The following is a 19,129-nucleotide window of genomic DNA, read 5'->3' on the forward strand; positions in this document are numbered from 1 at the left end:
TTCAGGACGGTTCCCAAGCCTTTTGTGTCTCTCGATGGTAGGCACTCGGGCACATTTCATCAAGAAGGTTGGTGAAGGATGCAATAGGTTTAATATCAACGTAATACGCTAAAGAAACGTTGCTGTTGGGTTAATGTCATGCGCCCGCATTGGATTTGAACCTTCTCGACACTTCTATTAAATTCTTAAAAATATTATCTGGACTCATTAGCAAATAGGACTCTCAGTCATAACCCTTGAGCCCAATTATGTTTTTGAGTAATTATTAACTGAAATCATAGCTGAACAAAATCTCCAACTAAACATGTATCAACCTTGACATAGACTGGCGCAAAAATTGCGGGTCTTGTTGGTAAAGACAATTGATGCTAAACCTTGAAACGATTTCATCTGGCCGAGTCGGGTCGCAGGGCGAGACTGCAGGCTGTGCTCGGCCACTTGCCATGCTTGCCGGGGATATTTCAAATGCGTGGATCAGGTTATCGCCGGCCGGACACAGTGAATATTGAAGGGGCTGCTGTATCAATAGCCTAGCGGGAGTACGACTGATCCGTGATCAGTTTATTTTAGAGTCTGTGACGTGACCTATTCAATATTGATGCAAATCAGTTCAGCAGTGGAGTTTGTAGTTGACTGGGGGAGCATATCAGAAATGTGCTGAAGAAGAAGTGGAAGTTTCAATCGCTCTAGAAACGAAATCGCCCCGAAGTATCATTGGTAAGGTTTTTATATGATCCTGCGGATAGCAGCATATGGTCAAGATAGGTTTATCTACGCCAGCGACGCCTGGGCCATGAGACATGGGACATGAGGCCATGAGACTTGGAGGCTGCCCGTGGGGGGCAACAATCACCCTGGACCCCATGCTGGGTACGACCGTGGACTATGATAAAAAGCGTTACAATTGTTGCTGAAGGAATTGTATTTGTGATAATTGCTGTCCTTTCGAGTACTGAAAAGTCACTCACTCTGGAACTCCTAACAATCGAACCAGAACTTGATGATAAGGTCAAAAATCTCAAATTGGTGCTTGACCTAAAGCATGATTGTAATATTGTTTCAAGAAGAATGAGCAAATTACTTGATTGACACATTGAAAAATGATTGACAGGTATTATTGAGATTCGTCTGAGTGGTTTTGGGACAATTTAATCCCCTCCAAAAGTTTCGCCTTGATGCGTTGATCCTCGAGACGGACTCTTGGTCTACAACCCACCGAGGTGGCTGCAGACCGTGAAATTGTCATGGCCAATCAGTATAAAGAAAACAAATGGAATTTTTGGCCGTAGACTCCATTTCACAGGAATAAGTTGAGGATACTTCTTAGCGAACTTGGAATTGTTACTTTTCTCATGGCTTATCACTGGCGAAATTATGACAGAGTTTCACAGGTATGGCTTCAAGTAAGTTGGATAAAAACAAATGTCAACTTTTTCTGTAAAGGGAATTTTAATTTCGGTGTAATGCATTTTTAAAACTCAGTATTAACGGCGATAGTCCAAGAGTTTACAGGGATACAATTCAAGGAACTATTCAGTATTCTGTAATAAAAATATAAAACCTGTTCCTGATTGCTCCAACCACAGCTTTATCAAATTAAAGAGCCGATCGGCGTCCCGTTTGACGCGTTGCCTCCTGGCTTTATAGATATAAACCTCGCCGTCTGCTAATATTCACGTGATCGGCGATAGCCTCGAATCAAAATTACTTCTGCCGATGAAGATATCATCAAGACATTATGGGGTGAATTATGAGAGAGATGGCCAATTTAGGGGCACCCAGAACCCAGCAATTACCCTTATCACAGGCGACAGTACAGAGGGAAAATTGGGCATTTCCTTCCCCCAATCGACACTCGTCTGTCACTCATCGGCACTATTTCAATCTCCCGGCGATTGCTATTTAATTCGCGTGCTCTATCCTTTAATGCATCCATCCATTCAGACTCTGCATGCTCCGGGGGATGCACACACTGACACGTCTTTATGGCGCAGAGTACCAGACTCTGGGTCCATTTACATTTGAATGTGGGGATTAATTCAACTTGTTAATGAAATCTCGGCGTTATTGCGCCAGACTGCTGTATTGGGTTCGTCTGATATTCTTATATTCAACTGCTCTTTTGAACGAGACGGTTGATATAATGTTTTCACTTTTGTTGGTACGATATCGTGCTAAAAACTTGCAGAGCATGCTTGGGATTCACAACACCGTTTTATTGACACGAGTTTTGCAAAAAATAAAATTTGCTCAAATTTTTCAGATTTTTGGAATAAAGCTGAAAGATCATACATGTACGTCGAAATAAAAACCGTTATTTTTTCCCTACGATTTTCCTATCACAAAAAATAACGAGTGGCGAGAATTTAGCGGCTGGCTACCAGTATTACATTGTAGTACGACGAATTCTTTAAGAACAGCTACATCTAATACCATCGGAAAGTTGTCTGTTATGAACTTACAAGAACATAGACTAAGCTAATTGTACGATAAGAAAAAATATAATTGGTAAGAAAAGCATCAGTTTCTTTCAAAAATAAGTTGTGTTGGCCGACTGTATTTTTCAAGCGGCAAGCTTAGTGCAGTAGAACACGACGAAGTATTTGTTACACATTACTTTTTCGTATAATCCTCTCGTTTTTCAGTGGTCAAATTTGTAACAGCGCACCCGGCCTGAGAATTTTTTCAAGATACTGTGTAAAAATAATATAATAACACGAGGAATTGGAAGAAAGTGTCCTACTATTTTTTTTGTATATAGTTGTTTTTGATATGGTAAAACCTGCTCATATCCGTAAAGGAGCGTCTTATCTTTTTCAAAATACGGTCTTAGAGGAAGGTAACTTTTTAACTGTACAACCGCCTTTGGAAGATACAGCGTTGTAGTGTTGTTGCTGATACCGATACAACTGGAGACATGTGAGGGATATTCATTCTTTCTTATGCAGACATTTTTTCCTGTACGTATAGTATTTCTGTCAACGTTCGTACATGTATTATTGAAAAGTTGTGATTACGTCGAGTGCGGTGACCTTGATGTATCAGATTATGAGACACCTGAGAGGTAGGGATACATATGTAATGTTTAAGGGGAGATGTAATAAACGGGTGTGTTATGTATCAAAAGATGGCAAATGGTAGTTTTAAAAATCATAAGCCGTCATGAATTGTACGAAAGCCATGTTTGAGATACCTGAAAGAACTTTTTAACTCGGATATGCGTTTTTTATCAATTTTTATTTTTCAAAAGGATCTCGACGAAGGCCAGAAGCCAAAGATACACAAAAGTGTATATAATCATCAGCGAGTTCGATAACACGACATGTTCTTCGCTGAAATTCTCATATATTGCCCATTTAAAAGATCTAATCATGTTTAGTCGCATTCACATACATGAATCGCCTATGAGCAAGAAAAATAGCCATTTTTTCCAAGTGAAGTATGATACTGACGTTGTTGTTGTTAGCATCCCTTATGTCATGTCTGAGATTTTTCTTTGTAATGCGCTCCTCAATTCCCGATACTATACGCTTGTTGACCTATTGGTCCAAAGTGATACATAGAAATGAATTGAGGTCGAAAGCCGAGTGCCAACTCTTCAATAAAACTCAACAACATTTGTAAATTAAAGAGGGGAAAAATCGAAAGTTGCGGTATTATCATACAATTTGTTGAGATAACTTAAGCATTAACTTGGTCTCAACCAATGGGGTTCCTGACCTAACAGGAATTTGCACCATAGCACCCGTCCAATAACTCGTTACGACAACTGCTGTAGAGACCCATCATTTTTTATCCGAGAGCTATCAAAATCTCCCAGTGCCACACCTGGATTTTTGGCCGAGACATTGATCATGACCCATACGTGTTGATGGCTCCTCACTGAGTTCCTATAACATCAAATTTTATTACCGATAGACCGGTGCATGGCTCAGCTGCACAGCGCAGAGTCAGAGCGGAAATCGTATACCTTCCTGCTCCGCCGTCGAACATCTATTGGTCCTCCAATGCTAATTCATTTTCCTTGTTTTAACAGAGTGCGATGTCCACGCCGCGCACGACATGTTGCGAGGGCGGCCGACCCGTCATGACAGACCCTCACACTGGCCACACGGTCTGCTCATGTCAGTACAGTTCAAGTCTGTTGAGTTATCCCCGTGTGGCAGGCCTCACGGACGGCATGTACGGTACAGCGGCATACGCCACTCAGGGCTACGGGGCACTCAGCGTCGACCCTTCTGCTTTTTATTCACCCTTGGTAAGTCCCGTTACAACTCAAACTCTTTTTAGTAGTTTTGATGTTTTTTTCTCCCATGGGACGATTATAAGTTTTGTAGAGATAAATGGAGAACTCTTGAGATATGGGAAGTCGGGAAGGGGTCATATTTGGAGTTTTTTGGTAGGTCATCCAACCGCTGTCATCGAACCCATTCGGCTCAGTAATCGATGACAATTATCCCCAGAGTCTTCAACATCGCCTGATTCAACAATCATACATTTGTAATAATGGATATCCACTAATAGATCAGTTGCAATTATGCGATTAATATTTTACTCGGCCACGAGTTAAGACGCTGATTTTATTAGCATTAGCCTTGTTACCCGCGCTGAGAACATGGCAGCCATTTGTCACGAGAAAGCATGATGTGCCAAACCGGGATGCAGACTTTGTATTTCATGTACGTTGTAAGTTATGTTTCTGTGATTAGAAGTCATGAGTTCGAAGCTTGGCCATTGCCATTATGCATGTACTGCCAGTCTGAAATGGCGAAGTGAGTACTGTAGGTGTGCGCCCCTTGGCTTCTACAGAAAGGTATCAGGCTGGGGAACCACGTCTAAGCGCTTTGATTCTAATAACATTGATAAAGCGCTCTACATATACATTGATTTTGTCTAAGTTTTATGACTACTGACGATTCCCAGGGGTCAAGAAAACGATGAAAAAACAACAGTGTAAAAAAGGCTTATAGACAACACTCATGTATAGCTTTACGGAGATTTCTCGCCCACTCATGAGTACGTTCTTTTCCTTTTTCCTTACGTACTTGCGCCCCTTCAGATTTTTATGGTGTTTTAAACCTTGAAGCGTCACTGCACATGTCAGTCATTCTAACACCTTTAATGTATAATCTAAAATACCTAATCTATCCCTGATAGGGTCTACAGTTCCCGAGATTTTCTGGTTTATAAATGGGCATGTTTGTTTTCCGGATGTATCAATGAGTAACGTATCTCACTAATAACGGAACAGGGCCAGACGACACTGTTCCAGTAAGTTTTCAGGCCATTTTCTGGTTCTGATCGGCGCTTAGTCGAACGTTTGAATCGAAAGGTCTGTAACCGCCCATTCAAATATTCTACACAAAAGCATCTTCGTATGCTGTAAAATTGTACCAAAGGAATATTATTTTTTCTCTTCTACAATTTTTAGGCCGAGAGCAATGACCATCTTTGTCTTTGCAGTGTTGCAAGGAATGGGATTGCTCGGTGTTTACAGTTGTTCCAAACGGGTCTTTCAGGACAAAGTAACCAGAACGGAACAGTTTGCGTTGATTATATGCGTTGCGACAGTACTTTATTCCACAATGCTATACTAACGACTAAGGGATAATCTGACCTCTGCCACTATCTGTCCATGATATATTTACAAATATGAACAAACTTCACCTTTATATTTCATCACAAAGTTCGTACAATCGGGTAAAGATGCCCAACATCCAATTACTGCAATACTACCACGTACGGCGTCAATTACCTCGCGACACATTGGGGATGAAGATCACTTTCTTCTTAACTGCAGGCATTCGGTTCATTAGAGCCAATTATAAACCTCTAAAGACTATTATCATTCAATTGTACGCCAGATAGCCTTAAATTAGTCACAACTGAGTGATTAGAGCTCGATGTAATATGGCATATTTCTGACCCGAGTGTCCCGCTACACTGCAATTACGTCGGTTGTCTTCGGAGACCGGGACACTACGCACGCTGATGTGCAATCAGGGATGCTGCCCCAGGACGACCGCAGGATGCAGCAGTCATTACCATTATCTCCCCCTACCCCCCCCCCCCCCTCACTCCCGACCTGCGTGCAATCGATACTATTTAGTCTTCTTTCATGGTTGCGTAAGCACTGAAAAGTAATCTGAGCACAGTGGTGATTCTCATCGATGTCGGCCGTCTGATGAGAGTATATGCCCCCACCCCCACCACCATCCCCTACAAAAGTCGTCAATTTTAGGAGTTTCTGAAATAGTTGACATTTATGTGTCCGTTTCAGTGGCATGACTCGTACATGTTCGTTTGTTGTCTTGAAGGTCAGCTTGTTGTAAAATAGGGTGCAACATTCGATCTATATGTACAATGAGGAAAAACCAAAGACAAAGACTTGAAAGATGGAATCTGAATAAGAAGTTCCTGTTTTCCCCCAACAGATCACACACCATAACGTTTTCGTGATCAGTACAACCCAAATACCTTTTCCCATCGTTTTCAATATGATGGATGGGCTCTACACCTGAAACTTTCCACCATCAACTCGCCTTTTTTCCTCCGCTCGAACATGTGTCTACCTTGCGGTGGGGAGGTTTGTTTGGTTCCAATTATTGCACCTGTAACTTTCAAAACTGTATCATTTTAGCTACGTGAGCACAGTCTCAGGTGCTTTCAGTTTAGAAACTGTATCTCTATTAGGCGGCTAATAAATACGTCAAGATTATACAAAATTCCATCCTAAAAATCACTGTACTTTAAGTGAAATTAGTAACACTGAATGTACAGGGATGCGCTGTCGTTTAACATTGGCATGAACTTTAAGCTCTGATATTTCTACACATGGTAAATCAATTAGATCGAACAAGCACGTGAATGAATCACGCGTGGCCCCACGAGATTTCGGCCTCCCGCGAGAATAGCTGGCTTAATCAGAACTGCGGCATAATTTTGGACTCCATCACTTGAGATGATGCCCATTCAATATCAATAGACCAACGAATTTTGTTTGATTTGATATTAACGCTCAGCGTACGAAATTAGTGGAGGACTTGTCTGCTATGGAGTGGTATCACGAAAGTTAGCATGAGTTACGTACATGTACATGTACAAAGCACATATCCATTGTGCATCAAAATGACGTCAGTGATTTCTCAGGGCGGGTTTGAATCGTAATAAGCAAGTTTTTAGTCAGAACCTAACCTGGTGAGGTAAGAAAATTGAATAGTTGGCTAGGCCATATTATAAAACGATAGTTAGGATGATTTCCCTTTGCATCGGCTTAGAATTTTTTTCTTGGTTGAGAAAAACGACACACTTTAATTGTTCTATCGAAACAATGATCCAACACTATTTTTCTTAGTATCACATTCTATCCGCCTGTTGCTTAACACATTTTAGTTTTTATATCAGAGATGACTCCAAAACAATAATGGCCGGGTTCCCGACAGCTTCGTGAACGATCGGGCAATTAATGCAACAAAGTGAAGATGTGGCATGTCATTCTCTTATTTCAAACAATTGACAATTATGTCCGTTGTTGAGGAAAAATGTTGCATTGACGATGTGTTCAGAACAGCTCGTTAGTTATATTTAAAAAAAACATTTACGCCATACGGAAAATTAACAAAAATTGTCCAACGCCTCATAAGGTTACATCGATGGCATACGCCCCAAAACACTGGTAAACAGGATGCGCTGTGATGTCCCATATTCTACCAATGACATCCACCCATGACATATTAATTAAAAAGCATTCGGGATGACGGTTTAACTTTCAGGGGCAGAATTGTCATATTGTACCCGATCACGTTGCGTTAGGGCCCATTAGTTTGGCTTTGTTTGCATTCGTGCTGCGCCGAATATGATAGTCGAATCTCACTTTGTATCCAGTCTTTTCTCCACCCAAGTCTAGTATGTGTGTGGCGCATCCCATTGTTAAAGCCCCCATTGTCTATTTGTAGGAGGGTTTAGAGTTTCTTGTACAAAACCCCAACCACATGTTAAACCTAGAGACAAAATATAATGTTTCTAGTGCAGGGTTCGATCATAATACACACGATTTTGACAGGCATCTTCTCATGACAGACGGGTAATTCCATAGGAATTAAACCTTTATTCTTTCAATGTCTTAGGACAATGCGAGAGCACTTCAGATCCCCGATGGGTCGCTTGAACGTGTATCTGCCACTTTGGCGATCACGTCTTCGCGTTGGAGTGCTTCTAAAGGGGTATTGACAGGATTCAGGTGTTTGGGTTTATAGGCCTGACTACCCAGCACGACGGATCATCTCCCGGCATGAGCTGTGAACCGCCCCATTCAAATCTTCATACTCGCCTACGCCGGTGACCGCCTGAGAAGCGATTCCTTCCTGTGCACCTGCAGCCAGAGCGCTCAGAACGTGCCTCCGTGGCATTTTGGGAGCGAAGGTTGTCCGTCTCTTACTGTCATAATACTGTGAGGTTCAGTAAATTAGTAAGATTACTTTTGAAACATCATAAAATATGATGGGTTGACGGCATCTTCCTGTTAATAATGAGGTTGAGCAAACAAGGCAGACTACAGCATCACTACCGGTATTTGCCAACTCAATGGTCGTTGAAACTAGCGCAGTTGTTCACAACAAATAACGTCACTTTCTTGGCGTTAACTTGGGATAAGACCAATGGCTTTAACGGAAAGAGATTCTGTTCGCCAAGCTGAGCTAACGCCAAGTTAGTGATTTAACTTGGACCTGGTCTCTAAGCATCAGTCATATCTCTGAAGTTTTTTCTTGCCTGTTTTTTCTCTTGTTGCCACCAGTGGTTATCATGACTTTTTAGGATGGTTGTCTATTTCTACTATGGACCACTTCTCAGTTAAGATCTTCTTCAGTTTCGTGTACATGTGCATGTACATTCGTTACACTTACATGTTATCCTGGCGAACTTACACTTTTCGTTCTGTTTAAGATGCGGCGTTGACAAATTACCTACGACAACCTTAATCCCTAATGCATTTCGAGAAAAAAAATCGATACCAAGACGCTTGAACTGTCATTACGAAATCCATTTCAAAAATACTTACACATGTTCCAAACCACTTGTCCAAATCGGTGTCACCATAGACACATTTTTGGACGGGTAGAAGATTACACAAATTTCTCTGTCGTGCATGTCCTCCGACAACTTACCCTTAAAGTGATTGTATAGTATACACTGTACACGTCTAGATACCTCCCATTATTGACACTTTAACAATTCTTGACTATTTCATTAAGTTAAGTGAATCCACCGGCGAAGAATATGCACAACGATAGCGGCAGTGACGTTGATTCGAAATCAGTGTAGATATACAAGAGGTGCCTGCGTACACGACAGAGGGTGTACATTTATGAGGGACCACCTCAGAATGTCTTGAAACCACAAAAAAATGTACAACGTCTTCATCGTCTGCGGCTTCTATGGATATGGTATACGATGGTCCCTAAGGAGGCTATAGGCTATCAATCAATCTATTAACCGACTTGAAATAGCTACGGCCCTGTTAAAGTATCCACTGGCTTTGTCATAAGCTACCTACGGCATTTCAAGCAACTGAGGCAGGAATTTTGCATAAAAGATCGGCTGCACTCGATCTCTCGTGGCACCGAGTGTGTCAATGATAGTTAGCCCAACGTCTGAGTGCCCTAACCGTCAGACCATTCACACCAACATCTGCTGATTAAACCTCGGTGTGCTTAATTGTGACAATCCCTCGTCAAACCAGGGATTTCCTAATAAACCTGATAATGTATTGGATTTGGTGAGTGATGATGAGTGAACAGTGCTTCGGGCGGTCGGATAAGAGACTGCTGGTGAGAGTACATGCAAGTCTCCGTCGGTAACAAGTACAGTAGTTTTACAAGTACAGTTTATGTGTGTTGTCTCCAACAAAAATGGTTTCATAGCAGAATACTTCATAAACGTCAATGCAATTCAAAGTCAATATTTTTTAAGAAATGAAAGCCATGTAAACACATGTATGTTCTTTGTGCGTACATGTATGGTGCCAATATAATTTCAATCTTTGAATTCAAAACATCAAAGTTGTTCACAAAGGCCTCGTCTTTAGCCGATAGCGATCTGCTTCACCCGGTAGAACAAAGTCAGCCGCTTGGCGGTGATTTGACCATGGGACCTCCTAGTCCGATAGTCATGACACTACACCACCTTAATACAATGAATCACCCATTAGTCATTTTCCAATGAAAAGTAACCGGAAAGAGCCGGCGTGTGACATCAAAGTTATGTCCAAAGGCCTTGTAATTTGCCGACATTGGTCTGCCTGTCGACATGTATGCCCATGAGCGTCAGAATCGACTCAAATAGGACAACAAACAGGTTCGGGCACTTTATTTATCAGGACTTAAGGGCACTTTTATCTGGATTTACCGACATATGATAATCATTGTCATACAGGTTCAAGCATCCTTCGAGTTTAGAGTTGTGTGGTCAAGCTCTATTCGCTTTATTCCGGACGTTTGTGCAGAATCTCAGATACGTTTTGACGGACCCTCATAGATACCTGTTGTGCCGCTCGGTAAACTGTACTTTTAGAAGTGGAATCATGTACCAAGTAAGTTAAACCGCCGATTCATGGAACAGAATACTCAAAAAGTGTTATACACTGACTGCATGGTGCTAGAAAATATGCACATGTACATGTACATGTACATGTACAGTGTATTTTGGTGAACCTTTATCTATGTAATCAGAGGTATCTCTCTCAGAGCACATTAATCAGTTAAGAATGTTCTGTAATTGCAGTTTACTTTTTCTTTTGGTGATATGGCGGATACATTTCAAGACTAAGAGGCAAAAAGAGGCTTTAGCGGTAGAAAGATGTAGGCATATTTATTCAAAGACAGATGCACAAGCGCCTGCCGCATATTATTGTATCCACAGCATTTTTGCCTTACATGTTTCAGTTTGTGATGAAACAAGAAAGATATGGCTGGGGGTTGGTAAAACATTGGTAAAATGGGTGGACAAATGTCTTGAAGGAATAGACAATCGTGTTTATTCATTTGTAATGATACGGCAGTGCGATCAGGCAAGATGGTGGTCAGATTTGTTAACATTTGTTAGTAACTTTATAACCGTCTTATCAGGGACTCGGGGCAAGGAATGCAGGGAAATGCCTCACCTGTCAGTCATTGTGCACTCCTATATCAAACTAGAATCATTGCCGAAACAGAACTTGTGAAATGCCAGCCATTTGAAAAGTCCTAAGCTTGATGTCCAGCAGAAGGCGAGTAATCCTTCAAGTTTGCCGAAAAAGAAACATCTATCGCTGACAGCACCAATTATTAAAGCCACACTCGCAGATGATGAACAAGTTTTCGATGAATATTCTGGCCAACGATACTGAAACCCTCTTTCCGTGAAAAAATCAGGAAAATCTTGGAATTAGTTCGTAAAAAACGTAACGAATATTACAGACAGTAAACTTGTGTCTTCTTCCTTTCTTCTCGAGATTCCCTCTATCCTAATAAACTTATGTTAATAATAATAATAATAATAATTTATTTGATTTAAAGTGCTAAAATAATGGTGCATACATTTTCTAAGCACTGTACATAATATTAAATGAGTACATTAAAAGTGGTGATGTTACAGATGAAGATGTTAAATAATGCAATGTAAATAATTCACTGAATTTCTTCGCCACTTTATGTTATTTTTGGGGGTGTCTTTGTGTCGAGATTCGTTCTCGTCTTCGGCGCAGCATCGCCGCATATGTCCATCGCGTGTCTTGCCTTGCTATCTTGTCGGGCCAGGTAAAAGATTATTAGCTCGCACGCAACAAACCACATTGCGGACAGCTCCAGGCGTTTACCAAATATTTTCCAGTTGGCAGAAGTGCTTTTGGGAAGCGTATGAATAGTTTCGGGTTTACGATCATGCAGCAGCCGCGCGATAAAGTATAGCCAGTGGTGCATTAAAAAAATGTGTCACGAAATGATTTTGACGATCTTGGGACTTTGAAGACCCCGCTCGGCAGTTTACGCCATGAAAAGCATCTTGTGTTATACCACAACATATAGGCAATCTGCCATCAGGTTTATTTTGCATTTGATTTGATTTTATCAGCAACAAACTGAATAATAGTTAGTGCGTTATGATAATAGTGACGGCATGTATGTTCGTAGCCATTCTTACATGTAAAGAGGAAGCTGAACTTATCATTGTAGTATAAGTAGCATGCATAACGTCTTGATCTCAATCAAAGTATACCATCTGTGTACCAAATTATTCATTATTAAGATTTTTTTTCATAATGTAGTTTCTATTTCGTGGGCGTACCAAATATCCTAAATGAGCCATGTCCAGAATTCCGGGCCTTCTTCAAACCTCATCCATCAAATCTACGAACAAAGTCAAAACAGAACATCAAAAAGTATTTCAGGCATCAGCGATCTTTAAGAATTCAATTATCTTGTCGTGAAGGTATCGTGGTGATTCCCTTGCGCATCCTCTACGGGAGGTCACCGGGGTGACAAAGGGGACGCAGTCGCCGGACAGTCGTTCGCAGATGGTCGCTGGTCACAGACAAGACGCTCGCACGCTCGTCCCTTTCTTCAGTCAACGCGATGCAAACAGATTTTAAATATTTGAATAAGTATCTTGAATAATTAACGAAAATCGCCACACGCAAGAAGATCTATAACAGCGGCTGTAAAATCTTTAACTAAACCCATACGCACTTGCGCTGAATTAGAAGAACATGTGTTTAATTGCTAATTACGGAGAAAACCAAATTGAAACGTTCCGTGAAACCTGCACATGATTGCGATGAATTCGCTGTGGCGCCTTCAGAAAAATCGCAGCTCTACCCGAGGCAATGTCACGAAGTGTGGTTTTTAGCTGTACCCGCGGCAGTGTCACGAAGTGCACCCTAGCATGCAGCCGTGTGCCCCTCACTGGAATAAACTCATCGATCCCGCGTCTTTTACAGCTAATTTTCATTAAAGGATTTCCGTCAGGCGTATAATGTGTCGATGATGCGCTAAGCACTCGAGAGGCGCTGGGGGAAACAGGCTGAGTGACTACGCCACTTTTGCTGTCAGGCCGAAGAAAATATTTCTCGAATTCTGGAATGACAATCAAATACATCCGATATTTTTGGATAGCCTATGGGGCTATGAAACGATTTTCCCTCATTGCACAAGTTTCGCCGACACCATTTCTTCGTCTGAAGAAAAACAGGCTAAAATTTTTTTTAATGCCTTGCTACCGGCGCCAAACCTTACGCGTTGCACTGATCACACATGAGTACATCGGGAACTTTGAAATGAGATTCCAGTTCTGACTGCAACTAAAAGCCGATACATTTCGAATGGTATCGTCGAGCAGATTTTTCACGATTTTCTTTTCATGTTTCTCCTAAAATGCAAAAACAGTACGTTACAAGCATCCTGATTGGATATCCCAATCTTCAAATCATCTTGTCTCCCGTTGTCTGCCCGATAAAAACTCAAAAGGAAATTATCAAATCGTTTTTTGATCCTTTCCGTGGCTGGAAAGGATACCAAACAAAGAATTACTATAGACGGGCACAGAACAACAGCAGTCTTGCCTTCAGCGCATTATGCTAAGAAGAAATACTATCTTCGGCATTGTGGAGGGCTGGGGCATTAGCTGAAAGACAATCGGGTGAAAACATCTCTACAAATACGGTAATCCTCGGCGTACTTTGCTCCGAGACAGGAAGAGGGGCAGTTGGGTTTAACCCTCGAAACCTTAAGGTCGATGTAGAGATCGATACATCTGTAGAACAAATCAAGTATGAACTAATCGTGATACTAGGGATTCAGTAATGATTATCACTGCTAAATATTGGGACTCAAAATCAGATGGGAGCTGCTTTTACCAGTTGTCGATGTTTCGTCCAAGGGGAAATCGTCAAGACAGTTGTCAATACCGGAATAATGTACTATTATTACCAAGTCGTCAAAAAATCAAAATTACAATTTTTAACTGTGTGTTTGGTTACATGTATAACTCTATCAGTACACCTGTCATCTTGACAAAAACACTTGAAATAGCAATTAGAGTTGATGACAATTTTATTTAAGTGTTCGATTAGGTTACTTCCGGTTGGGTCCGTGGTCTAATTGGCGTCACTGCCGTAAGGGAGGCCATTGCACGTGGTCGGTGCGGTACCTATATGGGTAAATGGCCGTCCTGCGGCATTGAGGCTAATACTGTGGTAATGTGATGACACTTGGCGATGCTGGGGTGGACAATAAGGGATCAATTAAGCCAGATTGCCTAGAGACGTGGAAGGGATGGCCAAGTGTCGGATTCAATACGGATAACCTGAATGTCTGTTTTGCTGTCACTCTTAAGATAATGGTATTTATTTCCATTAAGTGTCGGCCATTTTGGATGAATTTTTATACTCTTGCCTGCGGATGGGGCAGGTGTAGAATGTAATAATTGTTAAGATTAGAAAAGTTAATGAATGCCAAGCAGTTGATTGTAACACAAAATGGTCAAATCAGGTGTCAGGATAAAACGTTGTATATTCTGTTTGAAATGTTCATTACGTAAGCCTCCGATAATCCTTGTGAAATATTGGCACTGCATTGACCGACATCCTCTCATGTACATGTTATAATGAGTAAAGTACTATTTTGATCCTCACACACCCTACAATTCCAAGGTTTCCGAACAAAGTTTTTGAGCCTTGTTTTTTCCCTCAATGTTCATTTATACAAAAAAAATGTTGGCTGGAAAGGCTTCGCCGGATGTCCTCGAGATGGGAAGATGGCAATACTACTACGCCACGAGGAGCTACATGTATTCTACTTCCTCTCAAGAAAAGGCTTAGTTCACCTGTCAGAAAAAAGCAAGAAATTAGATTTATTAACTGCAGTGAAACGAAGTACGTTCTTCGCAACTTCAAGTATAAAGTGATAAAATCTAACTTGATGTCTTATAGAAATCATTTGATTGATGCCCTATAGACAAGATATGTATTGGACATCACCAGATTCTGCCTGGTTCTGTGAAGAATTGGACAGTGTCTACAGGCAAAATGCCATAGTTGTTACAAAGAAAACATGAAAACAGCTATCAAACGTGTAATCATTTCGATCAGAGTGTAATTTACATATTGTAAATCATAGGCCTGAACTTGGCGCCATGGCTTGATCAAGATAGTCTTTCATGCCTTTTTTGCAAGGCTTCATATTGTACACGCCGCCTATTCAAAAGGTTATTTTGAAATTTGAATATCTTTCGTGTTTTCGCATGTTCACATGCATGCATTGTAATCTTGTGAATATGACAAATCGATGCCTATCAATGTAAGGTTTATGATTTTGTAAGAAAGACCTACATACAGAAGACTGGACTTAAACATCTTACTACGAGTAGATCACCAATAAATTCTAGTATCGAAGTTCCGATTCTTATTAAATGAAAGAGCGGTGTTTGGTAAGTTAATTTGGGGCAGGGGTCTGAAAATGTCATGCTTTCAAAAGAATAATTCAATAAAGTTCTATATTATAACAGAATGACTTGCCTAATTCCAATTAACTAATATTCATTGTTACATGTAATGTATAACACTAACAGCATAACTTGCCTAATTCCAATTCACTGATGTTCATGTAACAGTATAACTTGCCTAATTCCAATTCACTGATGTTCATGTAACAGTATAACTTGCCTAATTCCAATTCACTGATGTTCATGTAACAGTATAACTTGCCTAATTCCAGTTCACTGTTTCTTTGTTGCATGTAATGTAGCATTATAATTTGCCTAATTCCAATTCACGGATGTTCATGTAACAGTATAACTTGCCTAATTCCAATTCACTGATGTTCATGTAACAGTATAACTTGCCTAATTCCAATTCACTGATTCTTTGTTACATGTAAAAGTACATGTATAACGTATGTCATCGTCCAATGCACTTATATTCTGTGTCGAAACGGTGTTATGTTTGATCGTTCGATGCCTTTTTAAACGAGTATAGCCCAAAATAAAATCGGATGATATTTTAGTCACAGAATGAATTCAAACACAGCCTTAGCTTGGTGTCGTGCAAACGGAGACAACAAGATTAGCTCATTGGATAACTAGCTTAATCTCCTTTAAAATCACTTTCACCTGCCGGCGATAATCTTCCCTACCGCTCGTTAGGACTTAGTCAAGTTAAGCACAATTCTTGAAAAATCATTCCCTTCCATTACCATGGAAACCAACATTCGATACAACAGGTTTTGTTTTCTTCCATTTCTAATGCAAAGATTAGTCTTCGTTATTTCAGCCGATTGTGAGTTATAAAAAATAAATCTTGGTAAATTTTCAAAGTAGGGGCTTGTGTCAAACCGTGTATGTTACATCGGAGGAGTTAAAAATAGATAAAATGTCGATGATCGACGGACCATGAACATAATTGATTATGTCTCCTGATGAAAAACAGTTGTTTGAACATGACGATTACCAGGACCTGAAGAGTGTTCCAGATCAAGTAGAATCAAATACACACGTGTACTATGGTCAAAACTCTATACAAATCTTTAATGTACAGGGCAGGACACACACAAACACGTTGAAACAAACAGCACGTAAAATTGCGTGTCCGGCCCAAGTTGTGGCTCAATTCTGGTCTGCAGATTACCTCTTTCGACGGCCATGTTTATCAAGCGTGATCTCGCGACATCTTTCACTTAATTATTAGCGTGTAATACGGATTTTTGTATTCGTGGTATAGTCCTGATGAGAAATACCTCAAATTTATTACTTTGGTACACTCTAAATATTTATACATAGTTTGGTCTGTTCAATGTGAAACTGTCAAATTTATAATTTTACTTCAGCGTTCTGTTGATTCAGGCAGACGTTTTGCTTTCCTCAGTCGTGTTTGGAGTTTGTATCAAGTCAAACATTTGAAATGTTTCCCAATAAATATATTTTGGCCGATCGTAAGACATCCATCGTGCTTGTTAGGCGCTGAGTGAAAGCCAATGCCACGGTTTGAACAAAGGGCTTCTGCCGACTGAAAGCAGACCGGAAGTTCCTAAAAGCTGATTGAGGATGACGAATGGTGATGTCATGATTGCATAATTATGATCTCCGCAAAATACCTCCTAATGTTTTAGGTACACAGGCAGAGTCAATTCTTAAAAAGAGGAGGATAGAACTCGGGAATGCAGTTACCATGAGGGAAGAAAATTGTCCGTTCACATGACCCGAATTGCTGCTCAAGAAATTTTACTTTCCTTCAAAACATTGAACTATGATTTTACAAAGACTCAAACAATACGTTGACAGTGAAAGAAAAAGGCATGACAAATCAGTGTTCTGGTGCAGGCCCATTACCATGGAATATGGAATCAACTGCCGATAACGCAATGACGTTCTAATTGTAACCTCATCTATTCTAGGTTCCCTTCACAACGTCCCAACACACAAAGGCCAGTCGCTAAAATATGCATATCTGTCGAAGCTATCGGACTTATAATGGCAAGAAATATGCAATGATATTACTCCCTTCCTTTCCATACAAGATTGATGCTCTTTGAAGCCAGGTCTCCACATAAAGTCGCCTTTAATTACGCTGATTCGATTGTTCTGGCATCCTACGGGTTTGAGGTTCTCTAATGGAGTCCATATTGTACGGGAAAACCGGAAGATACTGTATTCAACTGGGGCCATATTTCTGCCGCCCTAATGGTGAGATTTAAATAATAAAAACTATACGGAATTTGTCGAACATTGATTCAATTCAGCGCATGACCCGAGAACATTGCTAAGTTGCCGCGAGGTTTGTGATGGTGTCATTCTACGATCCCGTGGTCGAAGATGTTAACCCATTCTGGATCTGATAACGCGAAACCATTCGTTTATTTATATTCTTAAAACACTGTTCCCCGTTGTGTAGGATCCGATCTTTGTTTGTAGATAATTATTTCACTCGAAGTGACAAGCACAAAACCTGATAATTACATAAGACAGCGCGCCCTTAGCATCGCCCGTCTCCCTTCATAGTACAATAACCTTGCCAATATCTGAAAACTTTTTTCTCTGGGTAGATTTTTCTTATTTCCCCGATATTTCCTTTCCACCTGCTCGGTATGGTGAAGCTGGGCACACTTGTATCTGCTGCCTCGGGCGCGGATAAAAATTGGCAAGATCCAAGTGCGCGACGCGCGGTAGTGGGTTTCTTCATGGGCGGTGAATGGGATCTTTTTCCATAAGATTTTTTCTACGCAGAATATTTCGATTTCAGGTTTTTCAGTAGCTGCTATGGTTTTGAGTCCCTTGTTCTTAAAGGTCTTACTTGGTTTTAGTGGGAATTGCTTCATTCTAAGCCGATCGGCTTCATCGATTCATGCTTGGTTTTTGGTTCTGTCTAGAACGCAGAAATTTAGGAATTTTTTTGATAAATATTTTCTAGATATAAGATTATTTTAAACGTACTATTACTTCCACTGATATGATTTGGATTTTATATGAAGTTGAATAAAGTACCGGTATAATTGATACTCAATTTCTTACTTGGGGAGGGGGAGTGGGGCACGGAGCAGCCAGATGAATGGGGGCCACCATCAGCTAGTTGTTAATCCCGTGATTAGATTTAATTTTCTCCGACGAAATGCAGATCATCAATCTATTGTTGTCGTATTTGTCAACATATCTGGCAAATTAACAGCAGATATCCCGACATATGGCCACCCCTGATAGTGTTGACAAAAAGCCATTTCATAGCTAATTTGCTTACTGAGATTCAATATTTTTCTACTGGTGATTAAACGTGTTCTTTGTGTGTCGCTGCCACATTATCGTTGATCACCAAGTTAAAATAACTCGTTGATTTTAGTTGCTTTTATTGAGAATTTAATCGGGGCGGGCTCGGGACATGGAGGCGCATTTAAATGTGCTTGTTGGGTGGATGTTTGGGGAGAGATAAGGCAAACAGATCATGTTATCCGTGCGTTTGGTTTAACCAGTAAGGTACCCGCCATGATTTAATTTGGTTATATCATGTTTCAAATATGGACGTCGATTTCCGAGAGCGACGTTTTATCAAAATAAAAAGTTGTCAGCTTTGTTAAATGGAAAACTTGGTCAACACGGTCATGAATTTATATTCCGA

General features: G+C 40.6%; 1 protein-coding gene across 3 annotated transcripts in view; it reads left to right on the top strand.

Moving 5' to 3' along the window:
- LOC135496248 (homeobox protein caupolican-like) overlaps positions 1-19,129 on the top strand; it is a 45,578-nt gene that overhangs the window by 17,919 nt on the left and 8,530 nt on the right. For 2 of the 3 annotated variants that reach the window (XM_064785474.1, XM_064785473.1), the window contains exon 2: positions 4,037-4,258. The exons of the other annotated variant lie outside the window; for it this stretch is intronic. In XM_064785474.1, coding sequence (XP_064641544.1) covers positions 4,043-4,258 — 216 coding nt within the window. In that variant the 5' untranslated portion in view covers positions 4,037-4,042. The remainder of the gene's footprint in view (positions 1-4,036; positions 4,259-19,129) is intronic. 3 annotated transcript variants of the gene reach the window in all.

This window comes from Lineus longissimus, chromosome 11, assembly GCF_910592395.1.
Source record: "Lineus longissimus chromosome 11, tnLinLong1.2, whole genome shotgun sequence".
Classification (NCBI taxonomy): Eukaryota; Metazoa; Nemertea; class Pilidiophora; order Heteronemertea; family Lineidae; genus Lineus; species Lineus longissimus.